At 44.4% G+C, this 26,602-nt stretch overlaps 1 protein-coding gene across 3 annotated transcripts in view; it reads right to left on the reverse strand.

The window, feature by feature from the left end:
- The window catches only part of LOC117383618 (rho GTPase-activating protein 6-like), a 108,289-nt gene extending 81,687 nt beyond the window's left edge, over window positions 1–26,602 (reverse strand). For 2 of the 3 annotated variants that reach the window (XM_055227329.1, XM_055227337.1), the window contains exon 1: window positions 25,892–26,602. In XM_055227329.1, coding sequence (XP_055083304.1) covers window positions 25,892–26,347 — 456 coding nt within the window. In that variant the 5' untranslated portion in view covers window positions 26,348–26,602. The remainder of the gene's footprint in view (window positions 1–25,891) is intronic. The other variant, XM_055227332.1, reaches the window with a different exon arrangement.

Consider the following 26,602-nt stretch of genomic DNA (forward strand, 5'->3'; position numbering starts at 1 on the left):
ACCTCACTTTCACCGGCTCGAGTGTCAGGACTGTAGAGCGAGAGAGAAAAGGGGGTGGAATAGTAAAACTCCCATAAATGACTTTACAGCCGGGCCGGCACAAAGCTGCACCGGGATGACCTCAGCGCTCCGGAATGTGAGCAAGAAACTCCCGAAGCAGCGTCCGCCCAGATCTGTGTCCGGAACGCAAAATAAACACGGAAATAAATAAATACCGTCGGTCAGTCGTGCCTCGAATCACAATGGACCCTCGCTCGGCTTCGGAAACTCGTTATTTTCGATCGATCGTTTAAAATCGACTGGAGTTCAAACGCTCGTGACGTCAGCGCTCGTCTGGATTCAATCTCCCCAAACAAGATGGAGGCAGGAGGAGCAGCAAAGGATTGTGGGTAGCGGTAGAAGAAGTGACCCGTGTAAGTTTACGGTCCTCGTCTCCATGCGCTGTCCATCAGAGCGTGGTTTAACGGGCGCGGGGGTCAGGAGGCGGCGACCCTGACCTCAATGTCTTGACAGGCGGCCATTTTGTTTCCGGAGGTGTAAAGTTGTTTGGGTAACTTTCGCAGTCGGCCATTTTGTTTTTGGAAGGTGTAAAGTTGTTTGGGTAACCTTCATTGGCGGCCATTTTGTTTTTGGAAACGTAAAGTTAGTTAGGTAACGTTCGCAGGCGGCCATTTTGCTTTCGTAAGTGTAAAGTTGTTCGGGTAACCTTCATCGGCGGCCATTTTGTTTTTGGAGGCGTAAAGTTGTTTAGGTAACTTTCGCAGGCGGCCATTTTTTGACAGTGTAAAATTGTTCAGGTAACCTTTACAGCGGCGGGGATTGTCCAGACGGAGGCGTGGTTCACAGTTGGTCGGCCATTTTGTGCGAGCATTTGTAAAGACGCAGGTTTGGATCAGAAACGGCGTCGTCGACCTTCGAGAAACGTACAAGAACTCGCAAATTGATTGTAGATTCTCTGGTCACTGAGAACACACACAAAAACACAAGAGCCAGAGGAGCCAGAGGAGCCAGAGGAGCCAGAGGAGCCAGAGCAGCCAGAGGAGCCAGAGGAGCCAGAGCAGCCTAAGTGAATGGAGATGTGGGGAATCTATCTAGCAACCTTCTGGACAGAGGGCGAACCTTTCAATGTGCAGTGTCCAACTTTAATGATGAAAAACAGACTTTATATTTTACGATTCTAAAGCCTCAGCAACAATCAAAGTAGTAATTTTAAGGAAGATTACGTAACTTTTCTGGTGAAGCACAGGTCCGATCAGGGATATCGGTTTCCAAATATCGGTCCAGTCGATATCCTGTTTGAACATTTAAACTGATGTAATAAACCAGAGCGTGTCTTTTGTTTAAACGCCGCTGTTCTGTCGTTACAGTTTTATTTTAGTTTTAGTTTTAAATAAATGCTCAAAATGTTTTCAGTCGCAAAATCAGTGTCGTAACTGAAAAAGCTGCAGCTCTGGGTCAGATCTGTGGAGAGGCGAGCTCACTGACAGTAAGAATCCGTGTCGTGTGATGCATTTGTCTAAGAGCAATGAAAACATCTGTAAAGCCTCACGATGGGACATTCCAGGCAACAGTGTGTTACCATGGAGACCAGGAGGATAGAGAATTATGTGTGTGCAGAAATGAAGAGCCAGAGAGCCAAAGAGCCAAAGAGCCAGAGAGCCAAAGAGCCAAAGAGCCAGAGAGCCAAAGAGTCAGCGAGCCATAAAAACAGAGAGACAGAGAATCAAAGAATCAGAGAATCAAAGAATCAGAGAGACAGAGAACCTTCTCTCTCTCTCTCATCACTCTTTCTCCTTTTCTCCATCTCTTTGTCCTTGTGTGCTCTCTCTGTCTCTTCTCTCCCTCTCTTTTCGCTTTCTCCCCCTCTCTCTTTCTCTCTGCCTCTCATCATCCATTCTCTTTTTCTCCTCTCTTTGTCCTCATCTTCTCTCTCTCTTCTCCCTCTCTCTTTGTCTTTTCCCTCTCCCTCCCTTCTCTCCCTTTCTTTCTTTCTTTCTTTCTTTTCCATCTCTGAGTTTCGTTCTGTTTCGTGTCTCAAAACTCGTCTTTAGAGTCTCATTTTTCCCAGGTATCGATACAGAAAAAGTCTCTTTGACATAAACAGACTTTTCCTGATGTTTAAAATGAGTCTGAAGTATCTCCCATAATGCCTTGCAGCTGTGGCCACGCCCCCTCATAAACCCCACAGAGCGACACCGGGTCAGTGCTCAAACCCGTCCTCTGTCCTCACTGTCCCACACGTTCCTCCTCCCGTCTGACCGGTCCGCTCTCATGTGGTCATTGTCGTGGCCGCGGAGCTCCGCCCCCTGCACGTGCGCGCTCCACGTGCTCATTAAGGCGTCCTGTTGCCATGGCGCCCGTGTGAGGCAGCTGCGTTTCCTCTGCGACGCTCCGAGGATATAATAAGACACTAATGTAGACGGAGCGTCCCCCGGGTCCAGATGAAGCGTCCGAGCGGCGCGGCGCGTTACGGCTTCTGTTTATTCACAAAACCAGGAAAATTATGAAACGGCAACAGAAAGTGGTCGTCACTTGTTTCTGTGGTAACAGAGCGAGCGTCTGGGTGAAACATGTAAACAGAGACACGACGTTTAAGAACGTGGAGTCTGATTTGGTGTTTGTGGTGTGAAAACTGGATTTAAAGCCACAGTGTGGAGTTTTTATGATAATATTATGGACTAAATAATAATAAATAATAAATGCATTTTTTTCCATTTTGGTTGTGTTTATTAAACTGAAAAACATGTGTCCATGCTCTGAGGGGGCTCGCATCTCCACAGACCTGACTCTCACCCCACACACACACACACACACGCACACACACACACGCACACACACACACACACACACACACACACAGGTTGTATGTTTCAGTCGCCTTAATCACATCAGAGATGATCAAAACCAAACGTGATGACCCTGACTCCTCTCTCTTTCTCCTTTCTCACTCCTCTCCTCTCTATCTTTCTCTCCTCTAAAACTCTCTTCTCTTTCTCTCCTCTCTCCTCCTCTACCCTTTCCTCTCTCTATATCCCCTCTATTCTCTCCACTCTCTTCTCTCTCTCCTCTCTCTTTCTCCTTCTCTTCCCTCCTTCTCCTCCACCATTCTCTCTCCCCTCTATCTCCTCTCCTCTAGCGCTGTCTCCTCTGATTCTTCTCTCCCTTTCTCCTCTCCTCCACCTCTCTCTTCTCTTTCTCTCCTCTCCTCTCTCTCTTTCTCCCTCTTCTCTCCTCCACCTCTTTCCTCTCCTCCCTCTCTCCTTCTCCTCTACCTCTCTCTTCTGTTTCTCTCCTCTCTCTCTCTCTCTCCTGTCCCTCTCTTCTCCTCCACATCTCTCTATCCTCTCTCCATTCTCTCCTTCTCCTCCTCTCCTCCCTCTCTCTTCTCTTTCTCCCTCTCTTTTCTCCTTCTGCTCCACCTCTCCATTCTCTCCTTCTCCTCCCTCTCTCTTCTCTTTCTCCCTCTCTTTTCTCCTTCTCCTCCACCTCTCCTTCTCTTCCTCTCTCTCCTCTCCTCTCTCTCCTCTCTCCTCCACCTCTCCTTCTCTTTCTCCCTCTCCTCTCTCCTCCACCTCTCCTTCTCTCCCTCTCTCTCCTCTCCTCTCTCTCCTCTCTCCTCCACCTCTCCTTCTCTTTCTCCCTCTCCTCTCTCTCCTCTCTCCTTCTCTTCCTCTCTCCTCTCCTCTCCTCTATCACTCCTCTTTTTCCACCTCTCTAAATATTTGTCTTTCTTATAAACAGGCGTCGTGTGGAATGTGCGTTCTTGAGTGGCGGCTCTGCGTTTTTATTCGTCTGAGATGAAACTGTTCCACGTCCGACTCTGCGGCGACACAAAAAAGAGACGGACAAAGTGTCTTGCTCAACGACACAATGACATGACACAACAGTGGAAGCATCGAACCACAAACCCTCCTGTTCTGTGTCATAGTTGTACCTGCTCTAGGTCAGAGGAAGTGCAGTTATAATGTGCTCCTGACGCCCCCTGGTGGTTGGAGCTGGAGCATTTGGCCCTATCCTGCAACGTACATGAAGTTACATAACAGAGCTCCCACGACTCACACGCTCACTGACACGAGCGCGCTGGGGCTGTGGGCGGGGCTTAAGCATGACCAAAACGTGAAGTAAAACAGAAGGTGGGGGAGTGGCCTCTGGGGTCAAAGGTCAAACAAACTGAGTGAAGCCTGTAGAACATTCGTCTGAGACGTCGACATCGTTTAGACTTTTACCAAAGACTCGGAGAAGGAATCTAAACCAGGACGAAAGAAAAGACACAGGATAAAGACAAAGACACTGAAGGTGTGAGCGGGTCTAGAGCGGGTCTAATGTGGGTCTAATGTGGGTCAAATGTGAGTCTAATGTGGGTCTAATGTGGGTCTAGAGTGGGTCTAATGTGGGTCTAATGTGGGTCAAATGTGGGTCTAATGTGGGTCTAGAGTGGGTCTAATGTGGGTCTAATGTGGGTCTAGAGTGGGTCAAATGTGGGTCTAATGCGCCTCCTCTGCGCCTCCTCTGCGTCTCCCTCTGCGTCTCCTCTGCGTCTCCTCTGCGTCTCCCTCTGCGCCTCCTCTGCGCCTCCTCTGCGCCTCCTCTGCGCCTCCTCTGCGTCTCCTCTGCGCCTCCTCTGTGTCTCCTCTGTGTCTCCTCTGCGTCTCCTCTGCGCCTCCTCTGCGTCACATAAACCCTCTCTGTGCTGAGGACGCTCTTTTGTTCCTCCTCCTACGGCCGGGGCAGCGCTGTGTTTACATCAGCGCCGCGTTGCTACGGTAACAGACGGAGGAAGCAGGCGAGGTGCACGAGGAGGAGGCGGGGTTTGGGTTAGCGTGAATAATAATAATAATAATATAATAATAATATAATAATAATAATAAATATAATAATAAATATTATAATAATAATAATAACAATAATAATAATAATAACAATAATAATAATAACAATAACAATAATAATAATAATAATAATAATAATAATAATAAATATAATAATAATAATAAATATTATAATAATAATAATAATAATAATAATATAATAATAATAATAATAATAATAATAATAATAATAATAATAATAATAATAATAATAATAATAATAATAATAATGATGCACAAAGAGGATCTGGGCAGGAGACGTAGTGAAGTTCGTTTTTATGTCCAAAAAGAAAGTATTGCGAAATATGAAATAAAACTTACAGAGCTCATTTTACGCTGTTTTCTGATCTGTTCTAATGACGTTTCCTCGTCACAAACAGACCTGGAGCTGAGTTTTGTTTCATTCACACATGTTTAACACAGAAACACTGAAAACACTCTGTTCCACCTTGTGATGTCATCATGTGGTGATACAGGAAGTGTTTATAAACTCCACACACCTTCATTTCTCGAGTCATTTGGATCATTTCCGACCTGGAATTGAACTAAAATCTCGACTGAACTAAAGCTAAAAGAAGCTGTTAATGTAAAAAACTCCCACTTGATGACATCACAAGGTGGAACAGAGCGTTTTGAGGTTTGGAGATGTAACAGACTAATAATAAAGTGTGACTCAAACTTGTGTGAATGAAACAAAACACAACTCCAGGTCTGTTTTTGACTGGAGCTGGAGACAGATTTAATTTAATGAGAAACAAAACAAAAAGGAAACAGCAGAACAATTAAATTTAAATATTTTAATTGGTTTGAATCTCGTAAATTTGGCGTCTACAAATAAAAATAAATGAACAAATGTGATTATATTTGTGTCACTTTTACACATGTCCCAGTGTTAACGGCTCTGGGTCTGTCCAAAGTATCGAGAATCAGATCTGAATCGATACTCAAACTAGTATCGATACTACATACTCACTGTTCACAGGTATCGATACTGAAAAAGTCACACTCCCTTCTCCTCCTCCTTTTCTTCTCTTTCTTTCCTCTTTCCCCTTCTCACTCTTTCTTTGTCTTTCCCCCTCTCCTCTTTCCCTTCTCTCCCTCCTTTCTCTCTTTCTCCCCTCTCTCTTGCCTCTATTCCTCCTCTTTCCTCTCCTCGTCCTCCCTCCTCTCTCTTTCTCCCCATTGTTCTACCTCCTTCCTCTCCCACTAATCCTTCCTTTTCTCTCTCTCCTCCAACCTTCCTCCCTCTCTCCTTCTCTCTCTTCTCTTTCTTCTTGCCCACTCCCACTCTCTCCTCCCTCTCTTCCTTCTCTCTCTCATCTCTCTCCCCCTTCTCTTCCTTCCTCCTCTCTTTCTTTCTTTCTTGTACCTCCTTCCTCTCCCACTAATCCTCTCTTCTCTTTCTCCCTCTGTCTCCTCCTTCTCTCTCTTTTTTCACTCTCTCTCCTCTCCTCCTTCTTCTCTCATTTCCTCTCTCTCCCTCTCCTCCTCCTCTCTCTCAGTCTCCTCCCTCTCCGTCTCCTTCTTCTCTTTCTCCCTCCTCTCTCTTTCTCTCCATTCTTTTACCTCCTTCCTCTCCCACTAATCCTCCCTTCTCTCTCTCTCTCCTTTTTCTCCCTCCTTCTCTCTCTCTCCTCTCCTCCCTCCCTCTCTTTCCTCTCCTCCACCTGTGGACTAAACATGTTCCCGTCGTGCTCATATTTTACTCGTTCTTCTCTTAAACTCAGATTTGCCCGAGCGTCCCCTCCACAAACCCGACTCATAAACGTGTGAAGACGTGCGCTCTACACACACACACATGTCCTCCGGCGTGAGTCATTTCAGAGCGTATTAAAAGTCCATTAGCGCGCCGCCCCCCGCGAGCCGCTAATCCAGACCATCTGCAGATTCCACAAACGCTCACATTTTTCTCTCTAACCTGGCAACCGCACAGAGCCCCTCCAGAGCTCAGGTCAAAGTGAGGTAAACGCAGCTCGCAGCGGGAAGAGGACGGGCACGGGGACCGCCGCTAACGATGCTAACAACGCTAACAACGCTAACAATGCTAATCTCTGTTTACACTCTGCACCTCTACGGTTTGTATTGGGCGATTCATCAGCCCTGGAGAACAAACCTGAGTAAGACTTTAGTCTGTGACATCCCCAAAGCTCAAAACGCTCCGTTCCACCTTGTGATGTCATCAAGTGGTAGTTTTCAAGTTAACAGCTCCTTTTACTTTTAGTTCAGTCGAGATTTTATTTTAATACCAGGACTGAAATGATCCAAATGATTCTAGAAATGAAGGTGTGTGGAGTTTAAAAACACAGTGGAGCACTTCCTGTATCACCACATTTCTTCTTCCTCTGTTTTCTTCTTCGTGTGTTTTTAGTTCTCGTGTGTTTGTAGTACTCGTGTGTTTGTAGTACTCGTGTGTTTGTAGTACTCGTGTGTTTGTAGTACTCGTGTGTTTGTAGTACTCGTGTGTTTGTAGTACTCGTGTGTTTGTAGTACTCGTGTGTTTACAGTACTCGTGTGTTTGTAGTACTCGTGTGTTTTTAGTACTCGTGTGTTTGTAGTACTCATGTGTTTTTAGTACTCGTGTGTTTGTAGTACTCGTGTGTTTGTAGTACTCGTGTGTTTGTAGTACTCGTGTGTTTTTAGTACTCGTGTGTTTGTAGTACTCGTGTGTTTGTAGTACTCGTGTGTTTGTAGTACTCGTGTGTTTGTAGTACTCGTGTGTTTTTAGTACTCGTGTGTTTGTAGTACTCGTGTGTTTGTAGTACTCATGTGTTTTTAGTACTCGTGTGTTTGTAGTACTCGTGTGTTTGTAGTACTCGTGTGTTTGTAGTACTCGTGTGTTTTTAGTACTCGTGTGTTTGTAGTACTCGTGTGTTTGTAGTACTCGTGTGTTTGTAGTACTCGTGTGTTTGTAGTACTCGTGTGTTTGTAGTACTCGTGTGTTTGTAGTACTCGTGTGTTTGTAGTACTCGTGTGTTTGTAGTACTCGTGTGTTTGTAGTACTCGTGTGTTTGTAGTACTCGTGTGTTTGTAGTACTCGTGTGTTTGTAGTACTCGTGTGTTTGTAGTACTCGTGTGTTTACAGTCGTCAGTCGAGGAGTAAAAGGCGTCACATGGGGCAGGGGCACAGTTCTTCCGAGAATCTCAGTCCTGGTGCCAGCTCATTCCCAGATCCAGTTCCGGCTCCGACTCCGACTCCGACTCCAGACTCATGGAATCAGCAGGAATGAGACGTTTCTGTTCATGTTAAAGGAATATCACAGGGATTTGAAAAAGTTCCATGAATGAACTTTACACTTGGTTTATAGACGTTTCTCTGGACCTTTTCGTGGTGTCGGTCGTGCATATCGTTGTATTGGAGGTTCTATGTTAAAGGTGCACTATGTCACTTTTTCTCGTCTCCATGGAGATGCTGTTACTTTGCCCGAAATGTTCCACAGGATGGCATTAAAGCTTTTGTAAAAAATAAATAAATAAATAAATAAAAAACCTGGCCTGGTGTCGTCACATGTCTCCATGGCGACAGATAAAAGCACTGACCTCTCCATGGAGACGAGCAGAGGAACAGAAAAGTTCCATAGTGCAGCCTTTAAATGCAAAACTTTTTCTTCCACAAAACAAACATTTGTGAGTTTAAAAATCCTCGTCACATTTTCACGAGAGTTTGAGCCGAGACTGAAGAGACTCAGACCAAAATCAACAGGTGGCGCCCCCTGCAGGAGGGTGGACACAGCCGGCCTCAAGTGGAGCAGGGCAAGTATCTAGGTCTTTTTTAGTCCCAGTTTAGTCCCAGTTTACTCTTGTTTTAGTCCTGGTTTAGTCCTGGTTTAGTCCCGGTTTAGTCCCGGTTTAGTCCCGGTTTAGTCCCGGTTTAGTCCCGGTTTAGTCCCGGTTTAGTCCCGGTTTAGTCCCGGTTTAATCCTGGTTTAGTCCTGGTTTAGTCCTGTTTAATCCTGGTTTAGTTCTGGTTTAGTCCCGGTTTAATCCTGGTTTAGTCCCGGTTTAATCCTGGTTTAGTCCCGGTTTAGTCCTGGTTTAATCCTGGTTTAGTTCTGGTTTAGTCCCGGTTTAGTCCTGGTTTAGTCCCGGTTTAGTCCCGGTTTAGTCCTGGTTTAGTCCTGGTTTAGTTCCGGTTTAGTCCCGGTTTAGTCCTGGTTTAGTCCCGGTTTAGTCCTGGTTTAGTCCTGGTTTAGTCCTGGTTTAGTCCTGGTTTATTTCTGGTTTAGTCCTGGTTTAGTGCTGGTTTAGTCCTGGTTTAGTCCTGGTTTAGTCCTGGTTTAGTCCTGGTTTAGTCCTGGTTTAGTCCTGGTTTAGTCCTGGTTTATTTCTGGTTTAGTCCTGGTTTAGTGCTGGTTTAGTCCTGGTTTAGTCCTGGTTTAGTTCTGGTTTAGTCCTGGTTTAGTCCTGGTTTAGTCCTGGTTTAGTCCTGGTTTAGTTCTGGTTTAGTGCTGGTTTAGTCCTGGTTTAGTCCTGGTTTAGTCCTGGTTTAGTCCTGGTTTAGTTCTGGTTTAGTCCCGGTTTAGTCCTGGTTTAGTCCTGGTTTAGTCCTGCTTTCCTCACGACTCGGCTCTGGATAAAATGAAAATCATATTTTGTCCTCGATAATAAACGCTCATTCTAACAGTCAGCAGTGGTGCGGTGTTTACCCACTAACCAGAGGGTCATCAGTTCAAACCTCTTCTGCCGTTGTACCTCTGAGCAAGACACTCCACCACCACCAGTCCAATGATGTAACACGACAAATACCACGAGTGTAAACACAGAGGACGAGGACAGAGCTGTTTGTGCTGAGGACGTCGTGTTTAGAGACGAGAATAAACCCCTGGAGATCCCAAAACAACGTGTGTGTGTGTGCGATGTGTGTGTGATGTGTGTGTTTGTGCGTGTGCATGCTCATAAGTGTGTGTGTTTTAAAGCTCACTGTGGGGTTTTTTTGCAGTAAAGACGTGGGTGAAGTCCAAACAAAAGGAGCCTCTTCATGGACCGTAATGTTTTGTCATGTTATTTTGAACTACGATAGAGGAGTTTAATGTCGTACTGTGGAACATTCTAGGGAAAACTATAACATCTCCATGGCAACAAGCAGGTAGCTTACTTAGCTCACACGTCTAGAACAGTGTAGTGTTTATATATGTATAAGTATTTGCAGTATAATGTGTTTCCAGTGTCACAGGAAGTACACAGGAAATCCACAGGAAGTACACAGGAAGTACACAGGAAGAACACAGGAAGTACACAGGAAGTACACAGGAAGTACACAGGAAATACACAGGAAGTACACAGGAAGAACACAGGAAGTACACAGGAAGAACACAGGAAGAACATAGGAAGAACACAGGAAGAACACAGGAAGTCCACAGGAAGTACACAGGAAGTACACAGGAAATACACAGGAAGTACACAGGAAGAACACAGGAAGTACACAGGAAGAACACAGGAAGAACACAGGAAGAACACAGGAAGTCCACAGGAAGTACACAGGAAGTCCACAGGAAGTACACAGGAAGTACCCAGGAAGTCCACAGGAAGTACACAGGAAGTACACAGGAAGTACACAGGAAGAACACAGGAAGTACACAGGAAGTACACAGGAAGTACACAGAAGTCCTCAGGTCCACATTGTGCTTGTGCGTCGCTTTTGGGGCATTTTAAATGTTTGTTTTTGCCTCAGACTTAAACAAAATGTCCACGGTAGTCCCAGTTTAGTCCTGGTTCAGTCCTGGTTCAGTCCTAGTTCAGTCCTGGTTCAGTCCTGGTTCAGTCCTGGTTTAGTCCTGGTTCAGTCCCAGTTCAGTCCCAGTTCAGTCCTGGTTTACACCACCAACACCACCCACCAACACGTCTGTCAGACAGAACGAGGGAGGAGAAGGAGGAAAGAAGGAGAGGAGAGGGAGGAGTAAGACTCTACTTGGGCACTACATCTTTCATACCGGAGAGAACAAGGGAGGAGAGAGGGAGGGAGAGAGGGGAGGGGGTGGAGAAGGAGGGAGGAGAGGGAAGGAGGGAGAGGGAGGGACACTATTACATCTGTCATCCCACAGAGAAAAGGAGGGAGGAGAGAGGGAGAGACAGGGAGAGAGAGGGAGGAGAAAGACTCTACTCGGACACAAGTACATCTGTCATCCCACAGAAAAGGAGGGAGGGAGGAGAGGAGAGGGAGGAGGAGGGGAGGGAGGAGGAGGGGAGGGAGGAGGAGGGGAGGGAGGAGGAGGGGAGGGAGGAGGAGGGGAGGGAGCGACTCTACTACATCTGTCATCCCACAGAGAATGAGGGAGGAGAAGGAGGAGAAAGACTCGGATACTACTGCATCTGTCATCCCAGAGAGAAGACGGGAGGAGAGAGAGAGGGAGGGAAGGAAGGAAGGAAGGAAGGGAAGGAGAGAGGGAGAAAGAGGAGAGGGAAGGAGGAAAGAGGGAGGAGAAAGACTCCACTCAAACACTACTACACTACATCTGTCATCCCACAGAGAAGGAGGGAGGGAGGAGAGAGGAGAGAGAGAGGGATGGAGGGTACAGGGAGAGAGGGAGGAGAAGGAGGGAGGGGGAAGGGAGCGAGGTAGGAAGGAAGAAAGAAAGAGTGGGAGAGAAGGAGAGAGAGGGAAAGAGGAGGTGAGAGTGAGTCCTGTCACTGAGTCCTGTTTTACTGAAGCTCACTGGCTCCTTCTGCTGGACACAAACGGACATTACATTTACAAAACTTAGAAACACTAAATTTAAATGAGTGTATTTGTTTTTATTTTGTCTTGTCTTTGCTCCTGAGAGAGCGGACGATAATGAAAATAAGAAATTCTGGCGTTTATAAATAATAAAATAATAAAATAAATAAAATAAATCTTAGTGAATTCATGTTTTGAACAGAGTGATCCTGAATTTCACACCTAAGACATTTTTTTAATTATATTTTTACATCATTTTAAGCCTCATTAGTTCTAGTTTATAAAGTCAAAAATAAAAATAAAAACGCTATTGCCATTGCCACTGATGGAAAAACATATTTGTCCAATGAAAGTCTAAAATGTTCCGTATTATCTCTTTAAAACTGTCGCTTTTCTTTTTCACAGCAAAGACACAAACATGAAACAGCTGCAGTCTGACTCCAGCAGGCGGCGATCACGAGCTCTTAAAGTTCTCATACAGTTTACCGTAAAAACCCTGAAGTGCCGAGCTCGAGGGTGACGTTGCGGTGGCGCCCCCTGTGGTCCACGCTCGCTACGACAACCACTCGAACCCACGTGAGCAAAAAAAAACACTCACACCTGCAAATAATCCTCCGCTCTGGTCATTCCACCGCAAATATACTTTCTATTTTTAACCCGGAGCGCTGGATGGGTCTGTTTTGCTTTCCTTAAGGTTGGAGCGAGGGAAGAAGAGGAGGAGGAGGAGGAGGAGGAGGAGGAGGGAGGGGGGGAGTTAAATCACGTTGATTCTTCGCAGCTCGGCGCCGTGTTTAACTTCGGCTCAGGGGGAAAAAGGTCAGATTTCCTCGAAGTTCAGGAGCAGGAAGGAAAAAGAGTTTTGTTTGACGTTATTCGACATAAAGACGTGGAACGAGGGGGCGGAGTCTGCGTTTGTCACTGTTAGACGAGCGTTCATGTGTGCGAAACGAGAGGAAGGGCATCTGGTTTATTATCGGGACTTTGTTTTAAGTTGTGATTGACAGCTTTTGATTATGAAGTTTAATGTTTACTTTAAAAACTACCACTAATGAGACTTAAAACGATGTAAAAATGACATAATGTGTAAAGCGAGGGGGATACGAGGAAGGGCATCTGACTTATTATCTGTCCTTTTCTTAAGTTATGATTGACAGGACTTGATTTTTAAGTTAAATTTAAAAAAAAAACATCAACTTTTTGCAGACACTGGCTATGAAAGTACAAGTAAACGATAAAACTTTCTATTTACACAAGCGCAAACAGCAAGACTTAATGTCCGTTGTCGCTCCTGTTAGCGTTAGCAACAGGTTTGATTGACAGTTGCTAGGCGCCCGCTCTGTGCTAAACCAGCGGTGCGGGCGAGAAGAGGCGTTAGCTTCAACATCGTCGCTCCAGATTGACGTTAAATTGGAAAAACAAAACAACCACTTCATGAAAGACTGAACAGCGTCACAAGAGCAGCTCAGGACCACAGTCTGACGTTAACCTTGATTTCAACGACGCTAAACACGATTTTAAAGTGACGTACAGATCTGAGCTAACGGAAATAAATTATTTGAGAGTTGGAGGAGTTAAAGACGATGTTTTTGTTTGGAAACACAATCCATCTTTGAACAGAAATGGAGCCTCAGACATGAACTATCTCCTGTTTATAACTCCGTCCTCAGACTTAAATCTAAACAAGGACAACAACAAGGCTAGTCAGTATGCTAATAGCTAGTATGCTAATAGCCAGTATGCTAATAGATGTGAGAGTGCCCATTTAAGGGTTTGAACAATTATGCTAAATATAATACAAACAAATAAACTATAAACAAACAGGTGTGTTAGTTAGCTCGCATAGTTTTATGGTTAGCTTGCACTGTTTTACTGTTAGCTTACAGGTTTTACTATTAGCTTGCACTGTTTTACTGTTAGCTTACAGGTTTTACTATTAGCTTGCACTGTTTTACTGTGAGCTTGCACCGTTTTACCATTAGCTCACACTATTTTACTATAAGCTCACACTGTTTTAGCGTTAGCTCACACAGTTCTACCTTTAGCTTACAATGTTTTACAGTTAGCTCACACTGTTTTATCATTAGCTCGTAGTGTTCATCATTATATTACACTGTTTTAGTATTAGTTTACACTGTTTTACTGTTAGCTCGTACTCTTTTACCATTAGCTCACACTGTTTACTGTTAGCTTGTACTGTTTTACTGTTAGCTCACATCGTTTTACCATTAGTTTACACTGTTTTACCGTTAGCTCGTACTGTTTTACCGTTAGCTCACACTGTTTTATCATTAGTTCGTAGTGTTTTACTGTTAGCTTGCACTATTTTAGCATTAGTTTACACCGTTTTATGTTAGCTCACACTGTTTTACCATTAGCATACACTGTTTTACTGTTAGCGTACACTGTTTCATCATTATATTACACTGTTTTAGTATTAGTTTACACTGTTTTACTGTTAGCTCGTACTCTTTTACCGTTAGCTCACACTGTTTACCGTTAGCTCACACTGTTTTATCATTAGTTCGTAGTGTTTTACTGTTAGCTTGCACTATTTTACCATTAGTTTACACCGTTTTATGTTAGCTCTCACTGTTTTACCATTAGCATACACTGTTTTACCGTTAGCTCGTACTCTTTTACCGTTAGCTCACACTGTTTACTGTTAGCTTGTACTGTTTTACTGTTAGCTCACATTGTTTTACCATTAGTTTACACTGTTTTACCGTTAGCTCGTACTCTTTTACCGTTAGCTCACACTGTTTACTGTTAGCTTGTACTGTTTTACTGTTAGCTCACATTGTTTTACCATTAGTTTACACTGTTTTACCGTTAGCGTACACTGTTTTACCGTTAGCTCACACTGTTTTACCGTTAGCGTACACTGTTTTACCGTTAGCTCACACAGTTTAGCTCCGCGTGCCTAAGACGCTCCACATATTCCGCTGCGTCGGGAGAGTGCTTCCCGGCGGCTGATAACGCAGACTCCTCGAGGGAGTGAGGAGGAGATAAGCCGGAGCTAGGACCACGTTTCACTGTGAACTCAAACACGTCCCCATTTCCATATCAGCTCCGCGTTTGGGCGACGGCTCCGGGATCGATATATTTATCATGTGACTGATCATGTGACTGGTGTGGGACGTCCTGAGACTGTCCCACGTGGAGAAAATGAACAGTCACGTCATAAATACTCAGATAAAAACTGTACCTACACCTACACCTGCTCGTCTCCATGGCGATGGGAAGGTTTTGCAGTATTACAGCGGTCTAAAGGTGCACTATGGAACTTTCCTGCTTTCTCTGCTATCACTTTGTTTGAAATATTCCACAGTACGGCGTTAAACATATCCATCTTGCATCCGTTCAATTAAAGTTGTTTTTATTGCTCAAAAATACCTTGAAATTCATCCTGAAACAGCTCTCCTTTCCCTAGATCTGGTCTGTAATTCAGCTCGGTGGTTGTTTTTATGGACAAAGACGAGGCTCTAATCTCTCGTCTCTTATCTCCATGGAGACAAGCAGTGAGCGGTGGACCCTCTACCTTGGAAAGTCGCACAGTGCAGCTTTAAGAACAGACTGTAAAACCATGTTACAGTTCAGATCTGCGCGGAGGCGAGCCAGCTCAAAGTCAGAACGTATAAGGTCTAAGGTTTTTTTTTTTTCTTTTAACAATCAGAACGACTTGGGAGTGAAAACAGATCAGAGCCACATTATGAAACAACACAGACAAAAGGCAACGCTCCAGCAGGAAAGTTCCGCAGTGCTGCTTTAAATTCTGAACACAGACGTTGAGATGTTTTGACGGCGAGTTCTTTTGAGACGATGGAGCGATTATGAAAGAAAACAGAAGCTGCAGGTTTGAACTGTCCCCAGGAGCTTACGCAGGGGTAAAAGTATTAAAGTACTGCACTTAAGTATACGCATTACTTTTACTTCAGTACATTTAAGAGCAGTATCTGTTGAATCGTTTCTGTTGAACAAAATTCAGCTCAAATCTTTGTCAAAATTACCACATTTGAAGCTTTAAAAGACTCAAAATCTTTTACTTTTTTAAACTTTAAGCACATTTTTAAACAGGTACTTTAATACTTTTACTCAAGGAGATTGTTTCACGTGATACTTTTACTTGAGTATTTCTGCTCTAATATCTGTACTTTTACTTAAGTATTTACAGTTTTTTCTTGTAAATAACAGCACGAGTCTGATTAACAGCACAGTGTTTGCAGTAAAGTTATGAGTACTTCATTTACATAGATGTACTTTTACTTGAGTACTCGATCAGAAGTACTTTTTGAGTATATAAACCCGCAAAAAAAATGCTAAATGAAGCTGCGACAGGGACGGCTCTGGCTCGGTCTGTATCCCGAGGCCTGACAAAATTCCCTGACCTGGAATTCCGAAATAAGTCGCTGCTTCAGGCTCCGGAGCAGAACCTCGTCCATCCAAACACGGAATTCCAAAAAGCCGACTTTGTCCAACCCGGGAATATTTGATCTGCCCACACTGTAAACACACACACACACACACACACACACACTCGTTTCACTCTGGAAGCTGATCCCAAATGATCCCAAATCCCGTCAGGATCAACTAATCCTCATTAAATACAATATGAAACGGTTTTATTGACTCGGACCAAAGATGGACCGGAACCAGCGCCGGATCGTTCCATAATTCACACATTTTAAAAGAAACAAAACTGCAGCTCGGATCGAAACTCAAATAAACGCAAAAGGGAGAAAGATACAATCAGAAAACACGGTGGGACGGGGTTTAGTTCCTTGAGCTCGTGTTTGCTCTGCACCAGGAAATGAAGCTCAACTTTAGACGCCAGATAAGAATTTTATAAAGAAAAGTCTGTGAGCGACAAACACAAACTTATATTTAAAGAGTCGAGTGACGTCACGGTCTGATCCGTTATAATCGCGTTTCCTCGTCGCAAACAGACCAACAGATCACGTTCTACGCACAAACCTGAGGATTTAGGCTGGAAAATACTTGTTCCACCTTGTGATGTCATCATGTGGGAACACCGTGAGGTCCTGGAGCTGGAGGAAGTGTCTGGGATGAGGGAAGTTAAGAGGAAGTGAATGGATGGATTGAAAGCTAAATGTACTCTACTGTACTCTGAATACCACCAAGAGGAACTGTACTCCACCAACTGAAAAAGTAACTGTACTCGAATACAGTTACTCAAACAGAGTACTCTGAGTACATATATGCAGTACATGTATTCAGTTACTTCCCTGAGTACGACTGAGGTCATCTGTGGGATTTACGTCGACGCTCTGACATTGTTTGGACCTCGCGCAGCCTCGTTCTCCACCTCGTTCTTGGCCTCGTTCTTCGACTCATTTTCCGCCTCATTCTCAACGTCATTCTCCACCTTGTTCTCCACCTCGGCCTCGTTCTCCGCCTCACGCTCCGCCTCGTTCTTAACCTCGTTTTTTGACCTTGTTTTCAGTTCTCAGTCTCGTTCTCTTCCTCGTTCTCAACCTCATTCTCGTTCTCCGCCCCTTTCTCCGCCTCATTCTCCGCCTCATTCTACACCTCGGTCTCCACCCCGTTCTCCACCTCGTTCTTGGTCTCGCTCTCCGTCTCATTCTCCACCTCATTCTCCGCCTTGTTCTCTGCTCCATTCTCCACCTTGTTTTTGGCCTCGTTCTCATTCGTCACCTCATTCTTGATCTCATTCTCCACCTCGTTCTCAACCTTGTTCTTGTTCTCCGCCTCATTCCCCGCCTTGTTCTCTGCCTCTCTTCTCCACTTCATTCTACACCTCATCCTCCGCCTCAACCTACGCCTCGTTCTCATTCTCCGCCTTGTTCTCCACCTCATTCTCCACATTGTTTTTGGCCTCGTTCTCATTCATCGCCTCATTCTTGATCTCATTTTCCACCTCATTCTCCACCTTGTTCTTGGCCTTGTTCTTGTTCTCCTCGTTCTCCACCTCATTATCGGTTCTCGTTCTCCACCTCGTTCTCCACCTCATTCTCCACCTCGTTCCCAACCTCCTCCACCTCCTCGGTCCACTTCCTGGTTCCAGACCCAGCGCACGTCGAGCTGTGAAGTTGTCGGAGCAGTTTCTCGTACGTCTTTTCCTCTTTGCCTCGTGACAAACCGCATTAGCGAGAACATCACGGGCCATGAGGTCAGCGCGACACACACACCCCACGACCCCCACGACCCCCACGACCCCCACGACCCCCACGACCCACGAGGCTTTGTGCGTTTGGCTCGGGGGCCTCGAACACGACAATTAGATCAGAGCTGCACGAATCCAAACACCAAACACAACACTGGCCTCCTCTTTCACGGAGCTGTAATGCACAACAGACACGCCGAGATCTGGAACCCGCGGAAATTAATGTTTACTTAAAGTTCCATCTTTATTCAGACTTCGGTCGACTGTTGAGAAAACATCTAACATCGGCCAAAACCACAAACGCTGCGAAACAACTGCTTCCTTTCAGCTGGAGATTGTGCAAAAATGACTCTCGATATCGAATTACGTTTGCGCGAGGCTTAGAAACTCACTCGTTCCAAATGTTGAAGGTCTTTGAACCCGACGGCGTCCTTTTGGCGTAATTAGCGTTAGCCGTATTGCATTATGCTAATATAATGGTACAGGAAAGCGGCTGGAGACACATGAAAGAGCTTCTTAAAGGGACGGCGCGCGGGGTTTAGGTCGAGGGGCTGGTTTCAGAAATGGGATATCGTTGTTTTAATGCGGTTTTCACTGGAGTTTAATCACGTCCAAATTGCAGCTAATATGTTAGCATTAGCCTGTCGAGACGCTATCGTAAACCTGAGACACAGAGCAGGTCGACGGCCTCCAGACGTGAGCGACGCATGGACTGTGTGTGGAAACGGACAGAGCTAACGTGCTAGCCGCCGCGTTCCAGGTCAGACTTGTCGTTTTGGTCTTAAATGTTCGTATTAACCCTCTACATGATCCTGGGTTCTTTTTTTTTTTTTTTTTTTTTTTTTAGTTATTTTGAGGTTGTTGTTTTTTTTATTTATTTATTTTTTAAGTTTTTATTATAGATATTTTTAAAGTTATTTTGAGGAAGGTTTTTTTTAAGTTTATGTTTTTTATTGTTTTTTATTTTTTTTTTGTTATTTTGAGGTTGTTGTTTTTTTGGATTTCTTTGTTATTTTGAGTTTTGAGTTTTGTTTTGTTTTGTTGTTTTTTTTAAGTTTTTGTTATATATATTTTTTAAGTTATTTTGAGGAGGGTTTCTTTAAGTTTATTTTCTTTCTTTTTTTGTTATTTTGAGGATTTTTTTGTTTGTGTTTTTATTTTGAGGTTTGTTTTTTGTTATTTTAAGGGTTTTTTATTTATTTTTATTATAATTTTGTTATTTTGAGTTTTTAAGTTGATGTTCTTTATTTTTTTGTTATTTTGAGGGGTTTTTTTTGTTTTGTATTTTTTTGTTATTTTGAGTTGGATTTTTTTGTTGTTTTGAGTTGTTTTTTGTTTTTTGATTTTGTGGATTTTTTGTTTTGTTTTTTTTATAATATAAAAAAGGAAGGTTATTATTCAGTCAAAGAAAAAGGAAAAAGGAAGAGGAGAAAAGAGAAAAGGAGAAGGGAAAAGAAAGAAAGAGAAGGGCTAAGGAAGAGAAGAGAAGAAGGGGGAGAGAGAAGAAAGAAAGGGAAGGAAAGTGAAGTAAAAAGGGGGAGAAAGGAAAGGAAGGAAAATAATAAGGGAAGAAAGGAAAAGGAAAAAAATAAATAAAAAAGAAGAGACTCAACCCTGAAAGTCAAAACTAGATTTATCTTCATTAATAAACTCATTCGTTCATTTTACTGCTCAATAATAAAACATTAGCTCATTGTAAGACCCCAGCCCCGCCCCCTCACCCCGCCCCCTCACCCCGCCCCCTCACCCCGCCCCCTCACCCCGCCCCCTCACCCCGCCCCCTCAACCCGCCCCCTGTTTTATTTCTGTTTCTCGTCCTTTGTTTTGTTTGACATTTATCATTTTCTTGCCTGTTTCTTTGTCTCCGGCGCATGTTTCTATCCACCTGTTATGTTTTATATTCTACTGTTTCTTTTTTTTCATAAATAAAACACAAAAAAGTCAAAACCGGCACAAATCACCACATTTGAAGCTTTTATACGACTCAAAATCTGAGAGAAATACTTTGACTTTTTACTCTTTCGGTTCATTTTTAAACCGACGCTTTGATACTTTCACTTGAGTCGCTTTTTCACGTGATATTTTTACTTTTACGTGAGTATTTTTCGCTGCGGTATCTGTCGGTTTGCGTGAAGAACAAGCGCAGACTCGTGTGTAGATGTTTATCGTCGAGTTTGAAGACGTTGAGCTTGTTCCAGTGTTTTAAACGACTCAAACTGTGGGACTTTACGTTTTATAGATAAGAAATGTAAAGTACAATCTGTGATATACGGGCACTACGGAACATTTTACACCGTTTTAAGAAGGTGAACAGTATTACATTTACATATTATCCACGTATTTGTACTTTTACAGTAACACAACAGCGGATGAAGCACAAATACAAACATAAACTCATTCAAAACCAGGTCTGGCTCTTGCACCTTCCCATTAAACTCAATAAAACCCCGTGTAATTAAACTAGCTTACGCAGAACCGGAGAGCTTTAGTCCCGCGGGTGCAAACGTCCCGGATGCCCTCCCCGCCGCAAACCGCCCCGTACCACGAGCTCCGATCTCTGCTTTGAGGTATTTCGTCTGTAGGAGGACGCGCCGCAGCTTCGGCTTGTATTTATCGAGTGTAAAGAACGCGGAGGAGCGAAAAAACGAGCCAAGAAACTGTTGTGTAACGAGCCGCGGTGGAGCGAAGCCGGTGTCGGGGAGATAGGGCCGTCACCGCAGTTTGATCCGGATTCCAAAGATGTTGAAACTTCTGAGTCGTGCTTTAGGGAACGCAGGGAGGAAACGGGGAGGCAGAGCGAAATTACACTCAGCAGAGGTTCACGGGTTCATGCTTTTCCAGCCTGATAAAAGTACACGGCGGTAATCTGAGTAAACACGTATTTAACCAGACGCTCAGATGGAAAAGCAGCAGTAGAAGCGATGTAGAGTGTCGTCGTTTGCTACGTATGACGACCGCGAGTGTCATAGCAACCGAAGAGCCAATCAGGAGCGAGGATGTTGAAGTTAAAACCAGTTCCCGCCCACAAAACTGTTTTAGCATCGAGCGGACGTATGTTTTTATTAACAAATACCAACAGTTACGCGCGATTCTTTGGCCGTGTCCCAGTTCGCCAATTTGCGTTTCCTTGGAGATCGAGCGTACCCGAAGTATCCGCAAAAAAAAAAGAGACAAAAATGGAGCACGCTACGCAAAACACGCTCGAATGTTCGTACTGGTTTGCGTCGCCTACAACGGAGCGACATGAAACTGTTAAAATGTGAGTAAAGATCTGTGTGCTGCGACTCTCAGTGACGTCCTGTTCGTTTGTGTTTAATCGCTGAAACTGTCGTGATGTTTGATATTCGTCTTTAGCGAGCGACGAGCAGAGGGCGGAGTTTATCCATCTGAGGAGGGAGAATGGCGTTTATTCACCGGGACAAATTCTCCACAAGCAGCGTAGCTCAGTTGGAGGAGCGTTTGTCCGCTGTTCTGAAGGTTGCAGGTTTGAATCCCGCGTTTGACATAAAAAGTCAAATCCGCTGACCCGCTGGTTGGTTGAAACTTTGACCGTGAGTATCATAGCAACCAAAGAGCCAATCAGGAGCGAGGCTGTTGAAGGTATCGCCCCTTCCCGTTAGCAGGGAGAGGGCGCTTAGCAACGCTGTCAATCAAACCTGTTGCTAACGCTAACAGGAGAGACCTCATGTTCATATCTTGATTTACAGACACAATAGTGAAATAAAAACCCCAGGATCATGTAGAGGGTTAATACGAACATTTAAGACCAGAATGAGTCTGAAGCAGCAGAGACAGAGAGAGGACAGTAAAAAAAACAAACTCAAAATAACAAAAAATAAACTAAATATATAAAAAATAAAAATAACTAAAAAATAACTAAAAATGACTAAAAAAAAAGGAAAAAAATACTAAAAAAAACCTCATAATAACAAAAAATAAATAAATAAACTCAAAATAACTAAAAAAAAGAAAAGAAAACTAAAAAAGACCCATCACAAAAAATAAATAAACTAAAAATGACAAAAAAAGAAAAAAAACTTTAAAAAAAAAACTCATAATGACAAAAAATAAACTCAAAATAACTTTAAAAAAAGGAAAAAAAACAAAAAAAACTCATAACAAAAAATAAATAAACAAAAAATCTAAATAACTAAAAATAATAATAATAAATAAATATAAAATAAATAAATAAAACCCAGGTTCATGCAGAGCGGGTTAATACAAACATTTAAGACCAAAACAAAAGCAGATGACCTCACAATATAATAATTTAAATTCTCTTGTGTATCCCGTGTAATATTCCGCCACGGTTGCTACGGTGACGTCGTTAAAAACAGCTGCATTAAACAGAAGTGTGGCTGTTGTATTGTTCAAACACAAACATCAAATACCACGACTCAGGCCAAAAGTCTGATTTGGGATTAAATAAATATGACACTGGGAGTTTGAAAACTTGTGTGAGCGCGAGAGATTTAGTGCACACAGAGCGTCGGCGCGGCTCGGGTCGTCCGCGCGCTGCCAGTTTTGTTCTGCAAATAACTCTCTTCTCCAAACAACATCGTTCACCGGCCTCTGCGGCGTCTCCGCGGAAAAAACAGTTAATTTGAAGAAGCGAAACGCACAAATCAGGCGCTCGGAGAAGGAGAAGGAGAGAGTTTGAGTCATGTTAAATCAGAAACAGAACTGACGGATGTGACGTGAGGAGGTTTAGAGGCATGTGATGGAGTAAAAGTACATTTACTAAAGTACTTTTACTTCATGTGAGAGAAGTATCTGGACTCTCTGTTTCACTACATGTTTGAACTGGACTGAAAAGTTAAAGTTGTTGGGTTTTTTCAACGAGTTTCTTCACTTCCTCCTCCTTCAGCGCGCTCTCACTCCTCCATCACTCCTCTGTCACTCCTCCATCACTCCTCCATCACTCCTCTGTCACTCCTCTGTCACTCCTCTGTCACTCTTCTGTCACTCCTCCGTCACTCCTCTGTCACTCCTCTGTCACTCCTCTGTCACTCCTCTGTCACTCCTCTGTCACTCCTCTTTCAGCTCCTCCTCTTTCTTCTTTCTCAGCTCCAAACGTGAAGCTTTTAAACAGATTCATCATAAAAATGTCAAATCTGGGTTTTTACATGTGTCCCCTCTCTCTCCTTCTCTCACTCTCTCCTTTTCTCTACTCTGTCTCTCCTCTATCCATCTCTTTCTATCTCTCTCTCTCCCTCTTCTCTCTCTCCTACCCTGTCACTCCTCTGTCCGTCTTTGTCTCCCTGCATCCTGCTCTCTCCTTCTCTCTTCTCTCTCTCTCCTTCTCTTACCCTCTCTCTCTATCGCTCTCTCCTTTTCTCTTTCTCTCACGATCTCGCTCCTGTCTCTCCTCTCTCCATCTCTTTCTCCATCTCCATCTCTCTCCTTCCCTGTCTCTCTCTGTCCATCTCTCTCTCCCTTCTTCTCACTCTCTCCTTCTCTCTCTCTCTCCTTCCCTATGTCTCTCTCTGTCCATCTCTCTCTCCCTTCTTCTCGCTCTCTCCTTCTCTCTCCTTTGCCTCTGTCTCTCCCTCTTCAGTCTCTCTCTCTCTCTCCTTCTCTTCTCCTTTTCTCTTTCTCTCCATTTCTCTCCTCTGTCTCTCCTCTCTCTCTCCCTCTTCTCTCCCTCTTTCTCCAGTGGTGGGCGGGGCAGGTGGGCGGGGCTTCTCACCTGTCCGTCTCCATGGCGATGTCATTACTTTGGCTGTAATGTTCCACAGTGTGTTTTTATTTCTCTGCATATTTCCTCAGATCTGATCTGGGCCCGGTGCAGATAGATCAGTTTAATGCCGCACTGTGGAACATTCCAGGCCAGATCAAGATGGAGACGAGTGGGTGGTGGAAAAGCAGAAAAGTTACGTAGTGCATCTTTAAGCCTTTTGTAAGGGAACAGTACGGCTGTTCATTTAACACACAAACCTGCAGATTTAGGCTGAAAACACTCTGTTCCACCTTGTGATGTCATCATGTGGTGATACAGGAAGTGCTTCTCTGTGTTTTCAAACTCCACACACCTTCATTTATCGAATATTTTGGATCATTTCAGTCTTAGAAAACCCACTTATCTCGACTGAACTAAAGGTAAAAGGAGCTGTTCACTTTAAAACTCCCACTTGATGACATCACAAGGTGGAACGTCGCATTTTGATCTTTGTAGATGTTACAGACTGATAATAAAGTGACTCAAACATGTGAATGAAACAAAAACACAACTCCAGGTCTGTTTTTGATGCTCTGACTCTATTTTAACTCGACTTAAAGCTGCAGGAGTCAGTCTGTGTCCATCCCCTTTAAGAATAAAAGGTGGTGTATTTTTCGTCTGTCAAACCTCGTTCTGTTAAAAATAGCTCTGTTCTGTTTTTATGGCCAATGGAAACTTTGTCTCGCAGAGCTCATAAAACGAACCTGAGTCTAAAACACGAGACACTTTATTATTCGTCTGTTACATCTCCAACGCTCTAAACGCTCTGTTCCACCTTGTGATGTCATCAAGTGGGAGTTTTCAAGTTAACTCCTCCCACTTTTTACCTTTAGTTCAGCAGAGATACGCGGCAATTCCAGGATTCCAGAAATGATCCAAATGATTCTACAAACGAAGGTGTGTGGAGTTTAAAAACACGGCGTCGCACTTCCTGTATCGCCACTTGATGACATCACAAGGTGGAACGGGGTGTTTTCAGTTTGAGAAAAGAACTCAGTTTAAACAGAGATGAGAGAATAGAGAGAAATATGGACTTTTAAAACTGTAAAAACCTTTGGAATCGACTCAATTCACAGGGATTACACAGAGATTACACAATGTTCCAAATATTCTGACAAAATCCGTCTGTTTTTCTGTTTTTCTTTGTGTTTAAAATGTAAAATCTACACTTTTCTGCTCATTTCAGGATTAAACATCACTCCCTGCGAACTGTAAAACTCCCCGTGAAGGAAAAATATTCATAAATCCTAAAAAAAAATCCCTCGTCTTTGTCGTAACCTCATGTTGTTTTGGAAAACGCTGTTGATTTATGACACAGATTTCAGATTTTGGAATTTTTTTTTAAAAGCGTCGGGATGTTTGCAAAACCGGAAAAGCGGAACAGATAGAGGAGCCGCTCTGAAGCGACGGGGGAGTGCTGGAGTTTGACCTTTCGACCGCTCCGAGCCGTGAGAACCACATTTGAGGCCGCGTGTTCCAAGATCCTGACAAAACTCGAACGGCTCGGAATAATTAGCCGGAAAACTGAGCTAAAAGTGGAACGTTTAGTGTCAAACTCTTTGGATCGCGCTCCGTTTTTTTTGTTTTTTCTGTTGTTTTTAGAGTCGCCTCACAAACTCCGGTCATTCTCACGTCGTAAATCAAACGCCGCAGGTCGATTTAACTCCACAAAAGTAAAAATGCCGCACATTTCTCTGAGGATCCTGAGCCAACTATGCAGCGCCGACGCTAAAAATAAACCCAAGTGTGTTTTGGTGAGGGATTCCAAACGCTCTCTTAATCTGAAGACCACGCACAAAACACGGATTAGAAATGAATGAATGTTCTCAAGAGGAAACTCCGAGCCAAAACACGGAGCCTCTTTAAGGAGATGCCCCTGTGCCTCTGAGCAAGACACTCCAGAGGAACAAACACCTGAGTCTGGAGAGAGACGTAAGTCCACCAGAGAAACAACGAGGAACGACACCCAAGAGAGAAGAGAAGAAGAAGAAGGTGACAGAGAAGAAGAGCCACAGGAGAGCCACAGAGGAGCCACAGAAGAGCCACAGAAGAGCCACAGAAGAGCCACAGGAGAGCCACAGGAGAGACACAGAAGAGCCACAGAAGAGCCACAGAGGAGCCACAGGAGAGCCACAGGAGAGCCACAGAAGAGCCACAGAAGAGCCACAGAAGAGCCACAGAACAGCGAGTCTGATTAATGTGAATTTAAACTATGAAATCATCTTTGTCCAGGGACATTAAACTCTGACTCTGTGAAAACCTGGAGCCAAAAATCACTTTTTCATCTGTTCTATTTTTACAAATGTGTTTAGTCCAGAACTTTTCACCCAAAGAACAGCCTCAGTTTGACTTTTATGACTTTATGGAGTTTGTTCCTCATGAAGCTGCAGAGAATCAGAGAATTCAACACAACACACAACTGTCCATCCAAACCTTCTGACCACGCGCCTCATCCTCTGCGCGTAACACGCGCGTCAACAGCTGAAAAGTGAAAAACTGTCAGACTTTACCTCAGATTTCCAAACCACGAACGCGTGGGAGCAGGACGGGGCCGGTCTCTTCTGGAGCCACCTCCGCGGAGAGAAGAGTGTCCCGGGGCTGGGGGAGGGCGCGGCCCCGGGGCCCCTCACCAGATACGGCAGGTCCCCCGCGGTGCTGCGCTTGACGCGCGTCACTGAGTCAAAGTCAAAGTGGAAATTGGACGAAGGAGAAATATCCAGAGGAATCGAGGGCGTGGACAGGGACGGAGACATGGGCTCCTTCAGGGTCCTGCTGCGTGAAGAGGGTCTGGACAGAGGCGCACCTGTGTCCGCGCCGGGACATGTCCCAGAGGCGTCTGTCCCGCAGTGGCGGATTATCGCGGGATCTAAACTGCGCGTCTGGCGCAGTCTCCGTTTGGCGATGGCTTTGGACGCAGGTGAAGAGCAAGAGAACACGCTGTTAAGGAGCCCGTGCGCGGCCGACATGTCTCCTCCTGTCCCTCTGTGTCTCCTCCTGTCCCTCTGTGTCTCCTCCTGTCCCTCTGCGTCTCCTCCTGTCCCTCTGTGTCTCCTCCTGTCCCTCTGCGTCTCCTCCTGTCCCTCTGCGTCTCCTCCTGTCCCTCTGCGTCTCCTCCTGTCCCTCTGTGTCTCCTCCTGTCCCTCTGTGTCTCCTCTTGTCCTTCTGTCTCTATCTCCTTAAAGCGCGCGCCAAAGCGCGTGCCAAAGTGCGCGCTCGGCTCC

Source organism: Periophthalmus magnuspinnatus, chromosome 2, assembly GCF_009829125.3.
Source record: "Periophthalmus magnuspinnatus isolate fPerMag1 chromosome 2, fPerMag1.2.pri, whole genome shotgun sequence".
Lineage (NCBI taxonomy): Eukaryota > Metazoa > Chordata > Actinopteri > Gobiiformes > Gobiidae > Periophthalmus > Periophthalmus magnuspinnatus.